At 43.3% G+C, this 19,004-nt stretch overlaps 1 protein-coding gene, 1 long non-coding RNA gene and 1 pseudogene across 6 annotated transcripts in view; 1 reads left to right on the top strand and 2 right to left on the bottom strand.

Moving 5' to 3' along the window:
• Positions 1–360: 360 nt before the first annotated feature.
• LOC144579261 (uncharacterized protein C2orf78 pseudogene) lies at positions 361–1,788 on the bottom strand (annotated as a pseudogene).
• Positions 1,789–1,818: 30 nt separating this feature from the next.
• LOC108590499 (uncharacterized protein C2orf78-like) lies at positions 1,819–6,840 on the bottom strand. 2 transcript variants are annotated; one of them, XM_078349082.1, is made up of 3 exons: positions 6,673–6,840; positions 3,555–4,319; positions 1,819–2,714 (listed from the first exon to the last, which is right to left on the bottom strand). In XM_078349082.1, exons 1-3 carry the CDS (start codon positions 6,677–6,679, stop codon positions 1,819–1,821), a joined length of 1,668 nt encoding a protein of 555 aa, XP_078205208.1. In that variant the 5' UTR covers positions 6,680–6,840. The 2 variants fall into 2 exon arrangements, with proteins under 2 accessions (XP_078205208.1, XP_078205207.1); XM_078349081.1 differs by having other exon boundaries at positions 3,555–6,840.
• Positions 6,841–12,566: 5,726 nt separating this feature from the next.
• The window catches only part of LOC118147287 (uncharacterized), a 63,982-nt gene continuing 57,544 nt past the window's right edge, over positions 12,567–19,004 (top strand). For all 4 annotated transcript variants that reach the window (XR_013526482.1, XR_013526481.1, XR_013526480.1 and 1 more), the window contains exons 1-2: positions 12,567–12,741; positions 18,538–18,791. This is a non-coding gene — a long non-coding RNA (uncharacterized LOC118147287). The remainder of the gene's footprint in view (positions 12,742–18,537; positions 18,792–19,004) is intronic.

Genomic DNA, 19,004 nt, shown 5'->3' with positions numbered 1-19,004 from the left:
AGAGATGAGTTTCACCATGTTGGCCAGGCTGGTTGCGAACTCCTGACTCAGGTGATCCACCCACCTTGGCCTCCCAAAGTGCTGGGATTGCAGGCATGAGCCACCGTGTCCAGCCATAATTTCTTATAAGGCAGTCTTTGATCCCCACCCCCACCAAGGAAAACCCACAGTCAACAGCATCTCAAAACTCAAAAGCGTATCTATTACTCATCATTAATTCTATTACATTTCTTTATCAAGTTTTAAAAATATATTATTGGAATAAAGAAAGCAGTATCTATCTATATATTTGGAAAACCAGCTGGTATCCAAAGTAAAGCCTACAGTCTCAGCAACTCTTAGAATCTGTAGCCATAGAATTCAGAAATTTCCATGATCTTTTTCCCTCTGGATGAAGAACTGCAGTTTCCCCAAAGAGGTGTATTTGGCAGCATTCTCATGCGCTTGCTGAGCCTTCCTCTTCATGGCCTCATGCTCTGCCCTCTGCTCTTTTGTGATGGGCGTTGACTCTACTGGCCCAGAAATGTCGGGTGTCCTCCGTGGCCTGCGTTGTAAACCGAAGTCTTGGATTAGGAACTGATTTTGAGGCTTGGGCAGTGACTGGAGATTGGTCACAGCAGTGGAAACAGGCTCCCGCTGGAGAGAAGAGCAAGGTGATGTTTTGTAGGGTGCTGGCCTAGAAGCAGCAGACTGAGAGGCAATAGGAGGCTGGTTAGGATTGGTTGAACCGGGTTTGGTTGCATTGGTCGAAATTGGCTGAGCTGGTCTGGCCGGACCTGTCAAAGATGTGTTGGTAGGAGCCGGTTGGGATGGACTGACAGCAGTTGACTGAGCTGAATTAGTAAAATTAGGTGGAGAAGGACAAGCCACAGCAGGCCTACGTGAGGCTGGAGGGTGTGGCTGCCGAGAAACAGGTCGAGTTTGAGGTTTGTCCGGGGTCAGAAAGGGCAACGGTACCAACTTGACCTTCCCAGGTGGTGGCAACTCATTCTGGGATGGAGATGGACACTCGTTTTCAGCATTATCCAGTTTCTGGGCCTTGACGTGAGTTTTGTCCAGGCCTTTCCCCTCACATCGGGTAGCCAGCCATGGATTAAGAGCTGAGAATGGCCGGGGGTTCTGGGTGTTGCTTGAGCTCCCCAGAGTCTGGGAGGAAGAGAATCCAGTTTTCTTGTCGGTCTTTTTCCCCAGTGCATGGAAAACTTGCATGGACTCTAGCATGTGCATGCCTAGGGAGGTTCGTGGCTTTTTGAAGGTCTCTTGGCTAAGCTCAGGTTGATTTTTCTTCTGCTTCCTATTAGGAATGGCTTGCTTCTCTTCGACCTTGACTTCCGTCCCTGACTTCTTACTGTCTCCGGATTTGTTGGAGCTGTTCTCTCTGCTCCTTTTGGTCTTCTCCTGCCCGTGCCTCTTAGTTGTGCTGCCTCTGCTGGATGCGGCTTTGTGACGTTTGTTGCTAAAACTCTTGTGCTTGCTCACAGAAGCGCTGTCACTGGCGGTAGCACTGCAAACAGCCACTTCTCCCTCTAATAGGCTCTCTGGGTTCTTTGGCTGGATTTTGGCCTTGGGAGCACCCTGGATAGGCTCGGCAGCTTTATGCTTCTTCTTCCTTACTTGATCAGAGTGACCCTTTATGACACTTGACTTTTCCTGTACCTGATTTACCTTGATGGTGCTGGGATCTTTGGCTTTCTTGCCTGAGGGACTTTTGGATTGGTCAAGATATTGTATGGAACTGATGATGTAGGGACTTTTGGGTTGGTCAAGCTCTTGTATGGAACTGAACATGGAGGGACTTTGGGGTTGGTCAAGATCTTGTCAGGAACTGAAGATGGAGGGACTTTGGGATTGGTCAAGATCTGGTAAGGAGCCACATAGGGAGGGGCTTTGAGGTTGGTCAAGATCTTGTATGGAACTGAAGATGTAGGGACTTTTGGGTTGGTCAAGATCTTGTAAGGAACTTGAGATGGAGGGACTTTGGGGTTGGTCAAGATCTTGTAAGGAACTGAATAGGGAGGGACTTTTGGGTTGGTCAAGATCTTGTAAGGAACTGAATAGGGAGGGACTTTGGGGTTGGTCAAGATCTTGTAAGGAACTTGAGATGGAGGGACTTTTTGGTTTGTCAAGATCTTGTAAGGAACTGAAGATGGAGGGACTTTTGGGTTGGTCAAGATCTTGCAAAGAACTGATGATCGAGGGGAGGTGAGTATTCTCCACCAATGTAGTGACGTCTGCAAGATCACTGCTAGACTCAATCCCATTTTCAAGTAGCCCTTGGCCCTGAAGACTCAGGCTGTTGTTTCTCAGATTGGCATTTTCAGAACCAGGCTGCTCCCCTTGGCCAAGAGGATCAATGCAGGACAGAAGCTGGTGAATATCAGGGATTTCTAAAGGAAGCACTGAAGGATATCGGTTTTCTATTGGGAATTGGTAGGCATCTAGAGGCTTTGAAATCTTGGTCTTAATCTCATCCAAATTCTTATTCTCAGTTTTGTCCTGGCTTGGAGCTGGAGACACTGTCAAGAGATTAGTTGGACTCTGGACTGGAGCTGTCATTGAAATGTCCCCAAGCTCAGGTGATGGATTACTCTCACGTATCTGGGTATTTCTGCTACTGCAGGACTTGGTGAATTCTGGAGTTTGTGCCAGACAAAATATCTGGCTTGCAGATTCCAATCCCAGGGAAGTATCCATCCCCAGGGAAGTTTCCATCACTACAAAGGAATCAAGGAAGAAGTCAATCCCTGGTAAGTGAGATGTTCCCCCTATATGCCAATGCAGCAATGGGATACCTTTCTAACATGTGCAAGGCATTTTTACTAGCTCTTCTTTAGGACCATGGACAAGATCCTGTATTGGGTGATAGGCAGTGACTGTTCTCTTACTGGTTATCATTTGATGTGATTGTTTCTTAGCTTTCTTTGAATTTTATAGGGTTGTTGTTATAAGGCAAATAAAAAGTGAAAGTGATTTTTAAATAGGAGATGATTTACAAAGCCTCATATTCTCATATAGGGTCCCTTCCATTCTCTCCACTCTCTTGAGAGAGTAAGAACCCTTTACGCCATGGTCTAGGGGAGAGAGTGGAGCCCTTCCTTATAAACTACATAAGCAAGCACAGATTCTGAACCTGTTTGTTTTGGAGAGGATCTCTAAGCACAAGGTCTTAAATCCTATTGTAAGTTAAGGAAAATCAAAATGTCACTGCAAAAATAAGAGTTCTAAAGTGCCTTACAAAGAGACTAAAGTAACAGATTAAGGGAGAATGTTACAGTGTGCTGGTGCAGGGGAACTGATCAGCCAGGGCACTAAAAAGTGTGGTATCTCTTGGGACTCTCTTACATGTGGCATAGATGGCCATTATAGTGTTCAACTTTCCGTCTTAGAAGGTGTTCTTACATAGAGGCTGAAAATGAACAGCAGTCCCCAAGAAGAGTGGTCAAAGTCTCAGCACCCAAATTCTGACTATCTGTGGACTTACCACTCGGCTATAGATTTGACCCTCCCTTTCAATACTGTGTTTATTCCTCTCCTTTTTTGCTGTTTGTACTCACCTTGAAAACTGGTTACTGTGCTGGGTTGAGCAGACACAGAGTAATGCATCCCGGAAGTGGAGACTGGTAGTCGAACTTTTGTGGGCTGAACCTCCTTTAGCACCATCACCATTTCTGGTTGATGGGCAGAGGCCCTATTTCCTGAGTATGACGCAGAGCCATAGGATTGCAGCCAGGGGCCAAGTTCTCCGGATAGTTGAGGCCCCAGTGTGCCTGGATTATAGTAATAGACCTGGCTTCCTGTCTGGTAGGGAAGTGACAGGCTATGGCCCTGCTGATTTGGAATTTGAGATTGTGTCCTCTGAACAAGGCTGGCAGATAGTGTTGGATACAGAGGGACTATAATATTGGCATGTGAAGTTTTATCATGCCGGGCTGTCATAGACATGGAAGAGACAGCTGTGTTCTGGTCAATGACAGTCACAGTGAAGTCCCTGAGTGAGGGTGACTTCTTTGCTGTCTTTGCTGTAATGTCCCACTCAAAAATGCCTGGGTAAGAGGCAGCTGAAGTAGAGCTATGGCTCTGGCCACTAACCCCAGACAACATAGATGTGGTAGAATGTTGGTAAAGGTAGGCACTGCCCGTGAGTGGCTGGAAAGAGGTGCCAGAGGCTGATGGCAGTAGCCATGCTGAGCTAACAGCTGGAGCAGAGGCTCGGGGGAAGTTGGAAATGCTTCCTGTTAGGGAAGCCGCATTGCTCACCACAGGAAGAGAGGGCTGCAGAGAATTTGCAGTTCCAAGTAAAGAGGTATTTTGGAAATGTTCTGTAGGAAAGAAGAGAGATGAACAAACTGGTGAGATTGAGAAAATTTCACTGTATTTGAAGAACAGCATCATCGTAAGGTTGTTTCAATCAGGAAGCCTCTAATACCGATACTCACTGAGATACCAAAAGCCAAACACTTTACGATGGCCATGAGTGCTGAAGTAGTTTGGTCCTCTTCTGATGAACTGTCTTTATGTCCAGTTTTGGCACAGATGTGCAGAAGACCCAAGAGGTCTGGTTTTGTACTTTATTTCCTAGGCTACAAGCAAACTTCTCCATTCCCTATCTTTCCCTTGAATCTGGGTGAGTATTGATTCATAACTACTTCCTAGAATTGCAGCATTTTAGAACTGCGAGGCCCTTAGAGAAGGACCTCGTTTTATGAGTACCTGAGGCTGAGAGAGAGCAGATTGACCTGTTTAAGATTTACCATTATGTTAATGTCATTACCATGACTTCCTGGCCAGGATTGTTTTCTCTGAGCATAGACCAGAAACCAGGAGAAACAGAACTTTTAATATGGCAATTTTGGCCTATTACAATATCGTAGAGCTCTTACTTTTATAATCCTTGGTGTAACATTTGCTTCTACAGGTCATGTGACATTTGGTAGCATTTACATTTAACCCAGGCCATTGGTAAATCTGAAGGGTCATTCTTTGTGCTCTTCAAGCCTGGGTTTTATCATAAGTCAAAATACTACCTGATAGTTTTAGAAAGAAATTTTTTTTTTTTTTTGAGACAGTCTCACTCTGTCAGCAAGGCTGGAGTGCAGTGGCTTAACCTCCGCTTACTGCAGGCTTTGCCTCCTGGGCTCCAGCAATTCTCGTGCCTCAGCCTCTTGAGTAGCTGGGATTATAGGTGCCCACCACTGCAACTGGCTAGTTTTTTGTATTTTTAATGGAGACAGAGTTTCACCATGTTTGCCAGGCTGGTCTTGAACTCCTGACATCAGGTGATCTGCCCGCCTCAGCCTCCCAAATTACTGGGATTATGACATGAGCCACCGTGCTTGGCCTGGAAGCATCATTTCTAAAACACATTTCTAGAATGATTATATTAAAAACTATCAAGTGTCATCTATGTTCAAAACGACAAAAGAAGAAAACAACTTACTGCGACTTCCGATAAACTGCTTTTTCTAGGGATTCTCTATTCTAGCCTGTTTCCTTCCTACTTTATTGATGTAAGCATTGACTAAAACCAACTTCATTTTGCCCTATTCTGAGTAGATTTCACTCTGTTGTCTTTCTGCTTTTCTTCTAAAATTTAAAAAATATATATTTTTTCCTTGAAATCATTTTGTCATTCTCCAAGTAGTATCCAAAGGAAAGTGTAGGGAACTCTGTCTTTCTGCTTTCATTTAAAATCCCAAATTCCTTACCCTAGAATGTCTGCCTCCTTATAACCCAGTACTCTTCATTTTCTCTTTCCATCTATTTCAGATAGGAATCTCCAAAACATGAATATTACTTTTCTTTCTTTCAGACAGGGTCTCACCTTGTCAGGAAGGCTGAAGTCCAGTTGTGTGAACACGTGAACATGGCTCACTGCAACCTCAACCTCCTGGGCTCAAACAGTCAACTGATCCTCCCACCTCAGTCTCCTGAGTAGCTGGCATGCCCCCACACCTGGATGATTTTTTTAAGTAAATTGTAGACATGGGGTCTTGTTATGTTGCCCAGACTGGTCTCGAACTCCTAGGCTGAAGCAATTTTCCCATCTCAGCCTCTCAAAGCACTGAGATTACAGGCAGGAGCTACCATGCCCAGCTGAATATTAAAAACATCACTACACATCACTAAATATAAAATAGTAAAGTTGAAATATTAGTGAGGGAGATGGCCTCCCAAAGTGCTGAGATTACAGGTGTGAGCCACCGTGCCTGGCTGAATATTTAAAACATCACTAAATTTAAAATAGTGAAGTTGAAATATTAGTGGACGGAGACTATTACACATGAAACACCTCAGAATATGTTGCCAGTTTTCTGTGCCACTTAGGGTTTCTCTATGATTCTGTTGAAATGAACACCCTCAAAAGTGTCTGAGTTCATTTTCTGTACGTTGCCCTTTAAGACTCAGCATTAGAAAAGAAAGGGGCCAGAGGGAATAATGAATCTATTATTCTAATGTAACAGATGAGGAAACAGATTTTGTGAGAGAATAAAAGAATTATCTAAAGTCATACAGCTAGTAACTGTCAAAGCCAAAACTGACATGAGGTCTCTATATTTCTACTTGAATACGTTCCCTGTTATTCCAACCCATTTGGGACTATAGGGGTAAAGAAATCTAAATTTAGGGTGAAGAAGTAGAATGAAAAACTGTCAAGAAAGTTTCTCTCTTTACCTGACATGGTCAGAGAAGAAGAAACATCAACTGTAGATTCAAGGGATGAAGATTCGATCCTAGTGAATGTCTGTGTGGCTGAAGCCAAGGAGTGAATGTGTCCAGTATGAAGGCCACCGGTCACACTGGTCACTGGCCACACAGGCCAGTGATACAAATTTATAGGCTACCCCAAGATTCTACCAGCTGGCAATAGGCTTGGTGAGAGAGTGATGTAACAGAGCAGGCAGTTTAAAGGTGTGTGATAGCCAATAGGGAGGCCAGATTCTCAGGAAGATGGGATTGGCTGGCAGAGGTGGTAGGAAAGCTGAAACAGTACCAAGTGGCTGAGTTCCAGGGAGGTGAAATCCTGCATGATCATCTCAGTGTTTTTCATATTTGTTCACTAATATCATTGACTGATATTTATATTTTATATGTCATATTTCATGTTATATAATACTAAACATTTATAATTGTATACTACATACACAGTACCCTTGCGGAGAAAGGAAAGGGACATCTAAGCTGAGCAATTACCATTGTTCTAAAAGCGTTTCAGTGAATCTGATTAATGAATTTACTGCTGCTTTTAAGGGCCAAACAAAGAGATTAAAGAGCCCTCTTCTGTAACTTGGTTGAAGGCAAAGTTCATTGACTGTCCCTTGTAGGAAATGATGTGGTCCAAACCTCCTCTTTTATAATTTCTTCTCCTTGAATCCTACCTTCCTTGGGCTGGCCCAGGCTGGGCCAGGTTGGACTTGGATCTCTCTTCTACTCTTCCTTTTTCTGCTTGATTTTAGGCATTGTTTCTGGGCTAAGCCTTGATCTTGGATTTTACATTTATTGATATGACTTCCATTTAATACCCCCTCCCAGAGCACGGGTCTTCGTTTCAGTGTCCTGATGTTTGGCAAACGGACTCTGCTCATGAGAAGCAAAGACTAGAGAGGTAGAAGACAGGGCTGACTGCAGACCTCTCCTCTTCTAGCCTTTGTTCACAATTCTGTTGCCCATAGTGTGCTACCTCTGACTCCTTGGGCCTCACAGACATCCTGCCATCCTGCTCTTTTATACGTGAGAGGCATTCAGGGTGCTTTCTTTCTTCTCACATGAGAGGATCCAGTGTGGCAGTTACTTATATCCTCCTTTCCATTGCAAACAGCCACTGTGGAATCTTGGGCCTTTAGAATGCCCTGTCGGCCATGCTTGGATACAAGGGCCAGGCAAAATGAAGGGTTGAAGAATTTAGTGGAGAACAGGAAAGAGGCCAGGCGAGGGTACAAGAACAAAGAGATTTGTGTGCTTTTTTTAGTTTCTGTGAGAAACAATTACACACCCTTATTTTGTATTAATGGAACAGGTAATTCAATATTTTTTACATAGCTAGATAGTCCAGAAACTCTCATGAGTTTTGTACACTAAAGAAAATAATCATAATATATTTTTTCCATTTTGTTTCATGTCATATTGCTCATTTATATCATTCATTAGTATGTCTATAGAATGTAGATTGCTTTTATTTTATTATTTTTATTTATTTATTTTTGAGACAGCATTTCATGCTTGTTTCCCAGGCTGGAGTGCAGTGGCACGATCTCGGCTCACTGGAACCTCTACCTCTTAGGTTCAAGCAATTCTCCTTCCTCAGCCTCCTCAGTAACTGGGATTATAGGCACCACCATCATGCCTAGGTACTAATTTTTGCATTTTTAGTAGAGAGAGGGTTTCACCACGTTGGCCAGACTGGTCTGAAACTCCTGACCTCAGGTGATCTGCCCACCTCAGCCTCCCAAAGTGCTGGGATTATAGGCGTGAGCCACCATGCCTGGCCTGTAGACTGTTTTTAATTGCCCTGGTTGTTCTGCATGTTTTTTCTCTGTCATATTTTTAAGGAATACAACATTGCAAGACATAGTGCATGTTTTTCTCATAATGGTTGTTTCTTTTGAGACATCATGAACTATCTTGGCCTGATAGGTTTTGTAGAGGAAATTAAAGAGGGGTGTGTGAAAAACGCACTGTGGTGAGTTGTGCTGTGCGCTAAAGCAAAGAAAGAGATGTCTGCAGTCAGCTCACGTTGACCTGGATTGCCTTGGTTTTTGTTTTCCTAGTTAGTGCTTTTCTCACTAACTTCTCTTCTAACTGTGATAAATGAGTTAGGGCTGAGTTACTGGTGATTTGTGTGGAATAAGCTGGTTTGGGGGAGGAAATCTATGGGTATAATCATTTTCCTTGGTTGTAAGCTTTCAGAAGCACCTGAATTGATCTTTTTTTTTTTTTTCCTTGAGATGGAATCTCGCTCTGTTGCCCAGGCTGGAGGTTAGTGGCACAATCTTGGCTGACTGCAATCTCCAACTTTGGGCTTCAAGTAAGTCTCCTGCCTCAGACTCCTGAGTAGCTAGGATTACAAGTGCATAGCACCACACCCAGCTAATAATTGTAATTTTAGTAGAGGTGGGATTTCACCATGTTGGCCAGGCTGGTCTCGAACTCCTGACCTCAGATGATCCGCCCAACTTGGCTTCTCAAAGTACTGGGATTACAGGTGTGAGCCACCATGTCTGGCCCTGAATTGATCTACTGAGGGACTTTTCTAGTGTGTGTGAGAAGGTACAGAATGCCAAGAGCCCACAAGAGGATAAACTCAAGATGGGACCTCTGAAGATAAGTATTGCATTTATAGACCTATTTTCTCATCTCTTCCAATAATGCTTCTAGTATTATGAGATAGGAATTTTTTTGTGATCATATGTGGGTCGGTGATGCTTATCTGAGAAGAAATTCAGAAAGGACTGACAGTGTAGAGTTAGGCTTAAGCTATACAAGGTTTTGAAGTTTTATTTTCCCCCTTTGAGCTTAGTTTCATCCCTCAGATAGCCTACTTTCATGCTTGCATGTAATGGGAGACTAAGACACACGAAGTATCTGCAAGTCAGACTAGAGTCTGTTTTCTTTATGTTCCAATGGAAATCAAGGGAATCCATCGCTACTACAGATTTTACTGGTGGTATAAGGTGGGAGGAGTACAGTAAGATTATTTCTGGTAGCAATAAAATGTTTACTTATTAAAATATTCAGTTCTAACATTCAATTCTAGTTAGGCAAATGCTTATTACAGGTTGACCTTTCTTGGTCCCCAGCCTCTATATTGATACTCTGTCCATAGTTCTAGCCACTTAACAATCTCCTTCAGTCTTAATATTATCTTAATCTCTAAAATAAATCTTAAATGTAGGATGAAGAACCTAAACACCTTGAGCACAGTGCTCTGGAACTTAGCATTAAGTCCTACCATGACCTAAAGCTTCACTTTTTATAGTTAGGGCTTTGTCTTGTTTCAGAAACCTACTCCCTGCATTTTACACCTGTCAGGATGACTGGTACTTGGTGTAATGGAAACAGTCCTTCTACTGGTTAGGCCCTTCCTACTCTCTTCATATTCTCTTTCTGGTTTTATTGAAGACTGGAACCCCTCAAACTCTGATATGGTATCTGGGGCTTTAGCGGATACTGGTAGACTTGTCAGTATCAACTGTTTAGCTGTTTGGTGCTCTAAATATGCCTTGCTCCTGTGATTTCCATCCCAGAGTAGTATACCCTTGTGAAGGCATTCTTTTGCCTCATGTTGGACTCAGTCTCATCTAAAGACCTACTCTTTGTCAGTTCCCATACTTTGTAGAAACCCTATTCTGCCTTGGTCTTAGTTTTGTTGTGTCAATTGTAACTGAGTTTGTTCTCACCCCAGTGTCGTATCTTTTAGCAAAATGAAGGGTAAGCCCAATATAGCTTTTCTAGTTTCTGAAAAACTTAGGTCACATTTTGTATGTTGTCATGTCTATAGACATTTTTACCATATGTAGAATTGGGCCACTGTGTACCTATTGGATTTTTTTCATAAATTCCAAAAGAATATTGTATTATTTATTTATTTAATTTTTTGCGTTGGAGTCCCTCTCTGTTGCCCAGGCTGGAGTGCAATGGCATGATCTTGGCTCTCTAGAACCTCCGCCTCCTGCATTCAAGGCATTCTCCTGCCTAAGCCCCCATGTAGCCTGGACTACCGGTGTCAGCCACCACGTCTGCCTAATTATTGGGCAAATTTTTGTATTTTTAGTAGAGACATGTTTTCACCTTGTTGTCAAGGCTGGTCTCCAACTCCTGACCTCAAGTGATCCACTTGCTTGGTCCTTCCAAAGTTCTGGGATTACAGGCATGAGTCACTGCGCCCTGCCAGCATCTTTTATAATTGAATGGCAAATGTAGTGTGGACTGGGTGCAGTGGCTCATGCCTGTAATGCCAGCACTTTGGGAGGCCAAGGCAGGCAGATCACTTGAGGTCAGGCGTTCAAGACCAGCCTGGCCAACTTGGTGACACCCCACCTATACTAAAAATATAACATTTAGCCAGGCATGGTGCTGCACACCTGTAGTCTCAGCTACTCAAGAAACTGAGGCAGGAGAATCATTTGAATCCAGGAGGCAGAGGTTCCAGTGAGCTGATCATGCTACTGCTTTCCAGCCTGTGCGACAGCGAGATTCCATCTCAACAACAACAATAACAAATAACTGAATGTTCCTAATTGTATCTTTGCTATGTTCAGCTAATATATCTGTTTCTTTTTCCCATTAATAATTAATGTTGACACATTTTTAAAGATGTGGAAATTTTCAGAATTGTAAAGGTTTATGTGTTTAAAACTAGTTGAAATATCACTGTCTCAAAAGTGTTAATAAAGCTACTGGCCTAGCTGTATTAACGTTCATTTATTCAATAACTCTGACCTTTCTGATGTTTGGTTTACCCAACCTAAAATGGCTGCAAAGATTACTAAAAATATATGTAAGATGCTTCCATAAATTAGAAACTAAAAAGTAAAAGTTACTTTTTAAAATCTGCAATCCTAATTACTTACAGTTTAATCTGGAATTTAGTATTCTATTCTGTTTTCAGAGCTGCTATAGGGCATGCTGTTCTTTGCTGTTCCCCTTGTAGCAGAAGTCAACGTTTTTCTAACAGGTACAGATCTTTGTGCTTGAGACTGTGGGGAAACCTTGGACTTGAGCTCCACTTTTGGTTATTTTTGGTATTTGCTAAAACCTAACTACATTCTGTCCACTTCTAGCATGATACCTGCTATGTGATAGAACCCAGTAAAAGTTTAGCTGTGATGGGAGTGGATGTTTGTGCATTATTTTTGGAAGATAATTAGGTATATCTTTCAAAATTTTAAGTTTGTATGCTTTTTATTCTAGACATTCTACTTCTAGGAATTTAGATATAGCTGTATATGTGTATAAGGATGTTCACATTGCAGCATTTTCTGTAACAAGATTTCAAAAGAACCTGAAAACAACAAAAGGTCCATTAACATTGAACTGGCTGAATACATTATGGTACTTTTAATTATGTTACTGATAGTCCAATAAATTCCCTATGGCCAAAAAAATAGAATGTAGGTATGCATAAATTGACTGGGAGAATCAGTGTTTGAGATACAGTGTAGATTATGAATAGTTGTTCCTTTTGTATAAAAAAGATATACGTATATGTGAAAGTAAGTATTTATACACAATATGCAGAAAGTGAATGTAAGCACTTGTAAATATCTGGAACACACAAGGAACGGGGGTGGCGGGGGAGGAGGTGGTGCTCGGGCGAGTTACGCGGCGGGGACAGAGGGACTTCCCTGTGCCACACTGAATTCTGAAGGGTGCATACACGCCTGCATTGACCTGTGCTACCGGCCTCTGGCTAAAGAGGGCGCTGTAGCCACCAAAGTCTTGTTTACAAATCAAGCCTCTCAGTAAGCCTGCGTGGTTACGCCCTCACGACCGACATGCTCCGACATGCGCAATAGTGAGACGCCGGAGCGCTGAGTGGGTGGCTTCCTAGTCTTCAGGTCTAGAATCTTATTCTGGGACTGAGGGCGCCGGACTGGCGCTTTTGGCCGGCTTGGCATTGGGTAGGCGGCTTCTTGGGACCCACATGAGCCAATGGCATCATCCCGGCAGTGGCTGGGGTCGAGGACGCGACTTTTCTGGGACGCTTCTCGGCCAAGAAGAAGGGCGAAACCATATCCCCGAAAGGTAATATCCCTTGGCATGGCCTTTCCAGCTCGTGGCTTCTGGGTGTGGGCTTCATCTTATATGTTCCCTGCGTCTCACTTTTGCTGTCACAGGCTTGGCTTGTCCAGCCCTTTCTTTGAGGCTTTGACCCTCTTCGCCACCCGCTGTAGCTAAAAGGGGCAATGTTTGTGATGTCCTTTATTTCTCCTTAGTTCTGGCCAGTGCTTAGGTAAAAAATACGGAAGGATTGCTTTAAGGCGGGACGGTTACTTTTGGGGACACTCCTTAATTCCCAAAATAGAACCTCCTCAAATCCTTGTTACTTGGCACGGATAGTGTAATGATTTGAGTTAGGAACCCAGCATTAGTAGCGCCCTGTGATCTCACATGGAATATTGTTTTCACAAATCACAAAGAGCATACGCTGTTACATCCTAACAGGCCTTATTTGAAAGATGTTCCTTCATACGTACAAATGATTGATTTCGAGACTTTGCACACATGTACAGAGAACTGTTTTTATTCCTTGAAACCATCCTCCACCATCTCTTTTTTTTTTTTTTTTTTTTTTTGAGATGGAGTTTCGCTCTAGTTACCCAGGCTGGAGTGCAGTGGCACGATCTCGGCTCACCGCAACCTCCGCCTCCTGGGTTCAGGCAATTCTCCTGCCTCAGCCTCCTGAGTAGCTGGGATTACAGGCACGTGCCACCATGCCCAGCTAATGTTTTGTATTTTTAGTAGAGACGGGGTTTCACCATGTTGACCAGGATGGTCTCGATCTCTTGACCTCGTGATCCACCCGCCTCGGCCTCCCAAAGTGCTGGGATTACAGGCTTGAGCCACTGCGCCCGGCCACCATCTCTTACCTCAGTAAATCCTCTTATTTTATCTCCTACTCTTTGACTGTCAACTTCTTTCAGCATCCTAATACAGGTCTTGCTAGACCTATTGCAATTTGGTTCTAATTAGTGTATCTCTTCTTAATTTCCATCCAATCGTTTTTTGTTTGTTTGTTTTTTGAGACGGAGTTTAGCTGTTGTTACCCAGACTAGAGTACAATGTCACGATCTCGGCTCACCGCAACCTCCACCTCCTGGGTTCAAGCAATTCTCCTGCCTCAGCCTCCCGAGTAGCTGGGGACTACAGGCGTGCCCCACCATGCCCACCTAATTTTTTTTTTTTTTTGTATTTTTAGTAGAAACGGGGTTTCACCTTGTTGACCAGGATGGTCGCGGTCTCTTGACCTCGTAATCCACCCGCCTCCGCCTCCCAAAGTACTGGGATTATAGGCGTGAGCCACAGCGCCTGGCCTTCCCAGCCCCCCACCCCACCCCGCCCCAGACGGAGTTTCGCTCTTGTCCCTCACTCAGGCTTGAGGTCAATGGCCAGATCGTGGCTCTCTGCAACCTCTGCCTCCCAGGATCAAGCGATTCTTCTGCCTCAGCCTCTCAAGTTGATGGGATTACAGGCCCCCACTCCCATCTAATTTTTTTGTATTTTTAGTAGCGATGGGGTTTCAGGCTGGTCATGAACTCCTGACCTCAGGTGATCCACCCCCCTGGGCCTCCCAAAGTGCTGAGATTACAGGTGTGAGCCGGCGCCCCCCGGCCCAATCCCTTGTTCACAACAACAAAAATCTTTTCTTTTTTTCTTTGAGACAGGGTATTGCTGTGTCACCCAAGGTAGAGTGCAGTGGCGCAGTCGTAGCTCACTGCAAGTCAGCTTCTCAGGCTCATTTAGTTCTCCCACCTCAGCGCTCCTGGTAGCTGAGACTACAGGTGTGCACCACCGTGCCCAGCTAATTTTGTATTTCTTTTTTAATAGAGATGGGGTTTCACCATGTTGCCTAGGCCGTTCTTGAACTCCTGGTCTCAAGCGATTCACCTGCCTCAGCCTCCCAAAATTCGGGGACTGCAGGCATGAGTGACTGTGCCTGGCCAAGAGATCTTTTTAATAGATGATTGCTAAAAGTTGAAATTGAATTGGAATTGGAATATTGCTCATAAGCATTGCTTTTAACATTGTTTCAAGACTAAGAAAGGGCGGGCCATGGTAGCTCATGCCTGCAATCCCCACACGTTGGGAGGCTGAAATAGGCTTGATCACTTGAGGTCAGGAGTTTGAGACCAGCTTGGCCAATATGGAGAAACCCTGCCTCTACTAAAAATAAAAAAATTAGCTGAGTGTGGTGTCGGACCCCTGTAATCCTAGCTACTTGGGATGCTGCGGCACAAGAATGGCTTAAATTGGAAGTTGCAGTGGGCCAAGATCATGCCACTGCACTCCAGCCTGGGTGACAGAATGAGACTGTCTCAAAATAAATAAACAAAATTTTTAAAAAATTAAGAGTCAAAGTGAACTTTTTGTCTATAATACGACTCTGTGCATGATCTGGGATCCCATCTCCTCCAGCCGCATTTCTTGCCACTCTTGCTTATCCTCACTTTCTATGCATTATATGTACAGAATGAAACCTAGTTAATTCTTTTTTTTTTTTTTTTTTGAGACCGAGTCCTGCTCTTGTTACCCTGGCTAGAGTGCAAGAAATTGCAAAGGATCTGAACAGATAATAAAACTATTTTTCTTGGAAAATGGGGACAAATCTTAGTATGGTTAAAGTGGTACATTAGTATGAGTTCTCCAGAATGATAGAACCAGTAGGATGGACGGATGGATGGATGGATGGATGGGCCAGTGGGTCAGTAGGTGGGTAGGTGGGTGGCAGGGCTTTTTAATTATGGGAATTAGCTTATGTACTTAAAAAGGCTGAGAAGTTTCACAGTAGGCTGTCTGTAAGCTGGAGAACCAGGGAAGCTGGTAGCGTTCAGTCCAAGTCAGAAAGCATCAGAAGCAAGGAACCCGGTGCAGTAACTTTCAAACCACGGATGAAGGCCTGGAAATCTGGTAAGGGTTGGACAGGAACACTAGTGTGAGATCCCAAGTCCAAAGGCCAGGAAGCCTGGAGTTCTGATGTCCAAGAGTAGGAGAAGGTAGGGTATTCCAGCTCTAGGAGAGAGCACAATTTGCCTTTCCTCTGCCTTTTGTTCTATTCAGGCCCTCAGTCTATTGGGTGGTACCTACCCATACTGAGGGTGTATCCTCCCACTCAGTCCACCTACTCACACACCAGTATCCTCTGGAAACACCCTCACAGACACTCCCAGAAATAATACTTCACCAGCCATCTAGGTATCTCTTAATCCAGTCAAATTGACACCTAAAATTAACCATCACAAATAGCAAGGTATTATTCTTTGCCTCTTAATTTAGCAATAGGTTTTTTTTTTGTTTATTTATGTTTTTGGAGACAGAGTCTCGCTCTGTTGCCCAGGCTGGAGTACAGCAGTGCAATCTTGGCTCACTGCAACTGCCACTTCCCAGGTTCAAGCAATTCTCCTGACTCAGCCTTGTGAGTAGCTGAGATTACAGGCACCTGTCACCACGCCTGGCTAATTTTTATATTTTACTAGTGATGGGGGTTTCACCATGTTGGCTAGGCTGGTCTGGAGCTCCTGACCTCAGGTGATCTACCTGCTTTGGCCTCCCAAAGTGCTGGGATTATGGGTATGAACCGCTGCCCCTGGCCAGTTTGGCAACAGTTTGCTAGGCACTCTAGTGTAGTGGTTGTCAGGCTGGACCTGGTTTTGCTGGATCTGGGCTCTGTTACCTCCTTTGTGATCTTGGGTAAGATACTTAGTCCATCTACATTTCCATTTTTCCATCAGTCAGATGGAGATTTTAATAATACCCCATAGTGGTTATTGTTGACAGTTAACGTGGATTTAAACAGTTGAGCATATTGTAAACACAGTCAAAACTACGTTGGCATTTTTGGCCATGCGTGTTGGCCTCAGCACTTAGGGAGGCCGAGGTGGGAGGATTGCTTGAGCCCAGCAGTTGGAGACCAGCCTGGGCAACATGTTGGAACCCTGTTTGTTTGTTTTCTTTTTTGAGTCGGATTTTCACTCTTGTTGCCCAATCTGGAGTGCAATGGCGCAGCCTAGGCTCACCGCAACCTCCACCTCCCGGGTTCAAGGGATTCCCCTGCCTCAGTATCCCGAGTAGCTCGGATTACAGGCATGCACCACCCACTACACCCAGCTAATTTTGTATTTTTAGTAGAGATGGGGTTTCTCCATGTTGGTCAGGGTGGTTTCGAACTCCTGACCTCAGGTAATCTGCCCACCTCAGCCTCTCAAAGTGCTGGGATTACAGGCACAAGCCATCATTCTTGGCTCGGAACCCTGTTTTTATTAAAAAAGAAAAAAACTTTTAAAAATTTACTTTTTTTAAAAGGTTTTTTGTTTTTGTTTTTGAGACAGAATCTTGCTCAGCCGCTGAGGCTGGAGTGCAAAATCACATTCTTGGCTCACTGCAATCTCCGCCTCTCAGGTTCAAGAGATTCTTCAGCCTTAGTCTCTCAAGTAGTTGGGATTATAGGCTCGCGCCACCAGGTCCAGCATTTTTTTTTTTTCCATATTTTTCGTAGAGATGGGAGTTTCACCATGTCGGCCAGGCTGCTCTCAAACTCCTGACCTCAGTGATCCATCTGCCTCAGCCTCCCAAAGTGCTGGGATTACATGCATGAGCCATCATGCCCAGCCTGAAACTTGACCTTTTTAAAAGATGTAAACAAACATTTTAAAAACATGTTGCTAGTGACATTGAAAATTGGTTTAAGCCATGCATGAGCCATCATGCCCAGCCTGAAACTTGACCTTTTTAAAAGATGTAAACAAACATTTTAAAAACATGTTGCTAGTGACATTGAAAATTGGTTTAAGCCTTTTGAAGCACTTTTCAAGAGCCTTAAAAATGCTTTACCTAGTAATTTCATTTTGAGACTAAGGAAATACTTCAAAATGCAGGAAAAGCTGTATTTACTTAATCCTTCAGCACATTTCTCAAACTCCCTACCATGTGTCAGACCCTGGGCTGGCTCAGGATCTGGTAGTATATGATTTGCGATGTTAATCCCAGCATCATTTGTGGAACAGTGGAGAATGTAGCTAAATGTTATTATATCCATACTATATAGCATTTTATAAAGCCATTGAAAGTGGTAGCTCATTTACGGTAAGTGAAAATAATAGGCTGTGATTCAACAGTCAGAAAAAGATTCTGGGGAAAAGAACAAAAGGAAATTCTAACTAATTGAATTATAGTAAGTGGGATTGAGGGCTCTGCAGCAGGGGGTTATTTTTTCGTTTCTCAGATTTCCAATTTTTCTTCTGTATAAACAAGTAAATTTGAATCCTGTTTTTTCAAATTTGTTGCATGTACCATGGCTAAAGTTGTTCTACACTTTATAATTTATGTATATTTGTTTATAAAGTGGAAGCAGCTGTTTTCAGTACTAAATAGCTTATTGTGTCTTATGTCAATCCTACCAGACTTTGGGGGAGAGCAATTATTTAATTAGAATAGTATGGGCATGCATTCCATGCATTTGTCTCTGTAGGGAAAGGTGGAAAGGCTTCTGGGAATCCACTCTGTGCCAGGGCATTGTGGGTCATTGAAATGTATTTTCTTAATTTAGCTTCATAACAGCCCATGAAGGTGGAAAGTGTTATTAGCCCCATGTGTGACCTTAGCAGATAAACTGCTCAACTTTTATTTCCCTGAGTTCTTTATAGGGAAAAGAACTTAGAGAAATAAAAGTTAAGCAGTTTATCTGCTAAGGTCACACAGGTAGGAAACAGTAGAATGTATATTATTTTGTAGATTTATGAATTTAAAATATAAAAATACAAATTTAAAATAAAAATTATTTTGTTAATCCTAGTAATGGCTTATTACTTTTTGTTTTGCTTTAAGAACATTTTCACAGAATCCAAATGTTTACCACAGAGGCCATATCCCTCCTCCTGGTCCCTCTGGAGAAGATTATTCACACAGGAGGTACACTTGGAATGTGAAGCCAAATGCCAGTCGAGCAGCCCAGGAGAGAAGAAGGTGGTGTCCTGACAGTTACTCCGAACTATCCTATCCAGCCTGTTGGGAATGGACCCAGTGATACAGACCTGTCCTGGAGTAGCACCTGGAGACCCGAGCTGGCCTGAAGATTACAGGTGTGACTTTAATTAGATCAGGTCTAATGAGGTGTCTTTATTGTTCCCTTCTGTGTTCAAGCTTAAGGAAAAATTAAATTGCTGTTTACCTCAACTGATAAATCTGCAGTAATTACAGTACTGCAGGAAAAAAATCTGTTATTTCAGTCATATATTTCTAAAGGAAGACCATATTTTAGAACTGAAACATTAAGAATTTCCCTTGCGGCCGGG

The sequence above is a fragment of the Callithrix jacchus genome, chromosome 14 (assembly GCF_049354715.1).
Source record: "Callithrix jacchus isolate 240 chromosome 14, calJac240_pri, whole genome shotgun sequence".
Classification (NCBI taxonomy): domain Eukaryota; kingdom Metazoa; phylum Chordata; class Mammalia; order Primates; family Cebidae; genus Callithrix; species Callithrix jacchus.
The sequence above is the reverse complement of the archived record's forward strand: the minus strand, read 5'-3'. Positions and strand labels throughout refer to the sequence as shown.

Bases quoted from the DNA above. Each gene is read 5' to 3' on its own strand.
- LOC108590499 (XM_078349081.1), bottom strand. From the start codon at position 4,392: ATGATGCTGTTCTTCAAATACAGTGAAATTTTCTCAATCTCACCAGTT. The intron at 2,715-3,554 runs GTGAGTACAAAC...ATTCCTTTGTAG, and splicing joins CACAGTAACCAGTTTTCAAG to TGATGGAAACTTCCCTGGGG.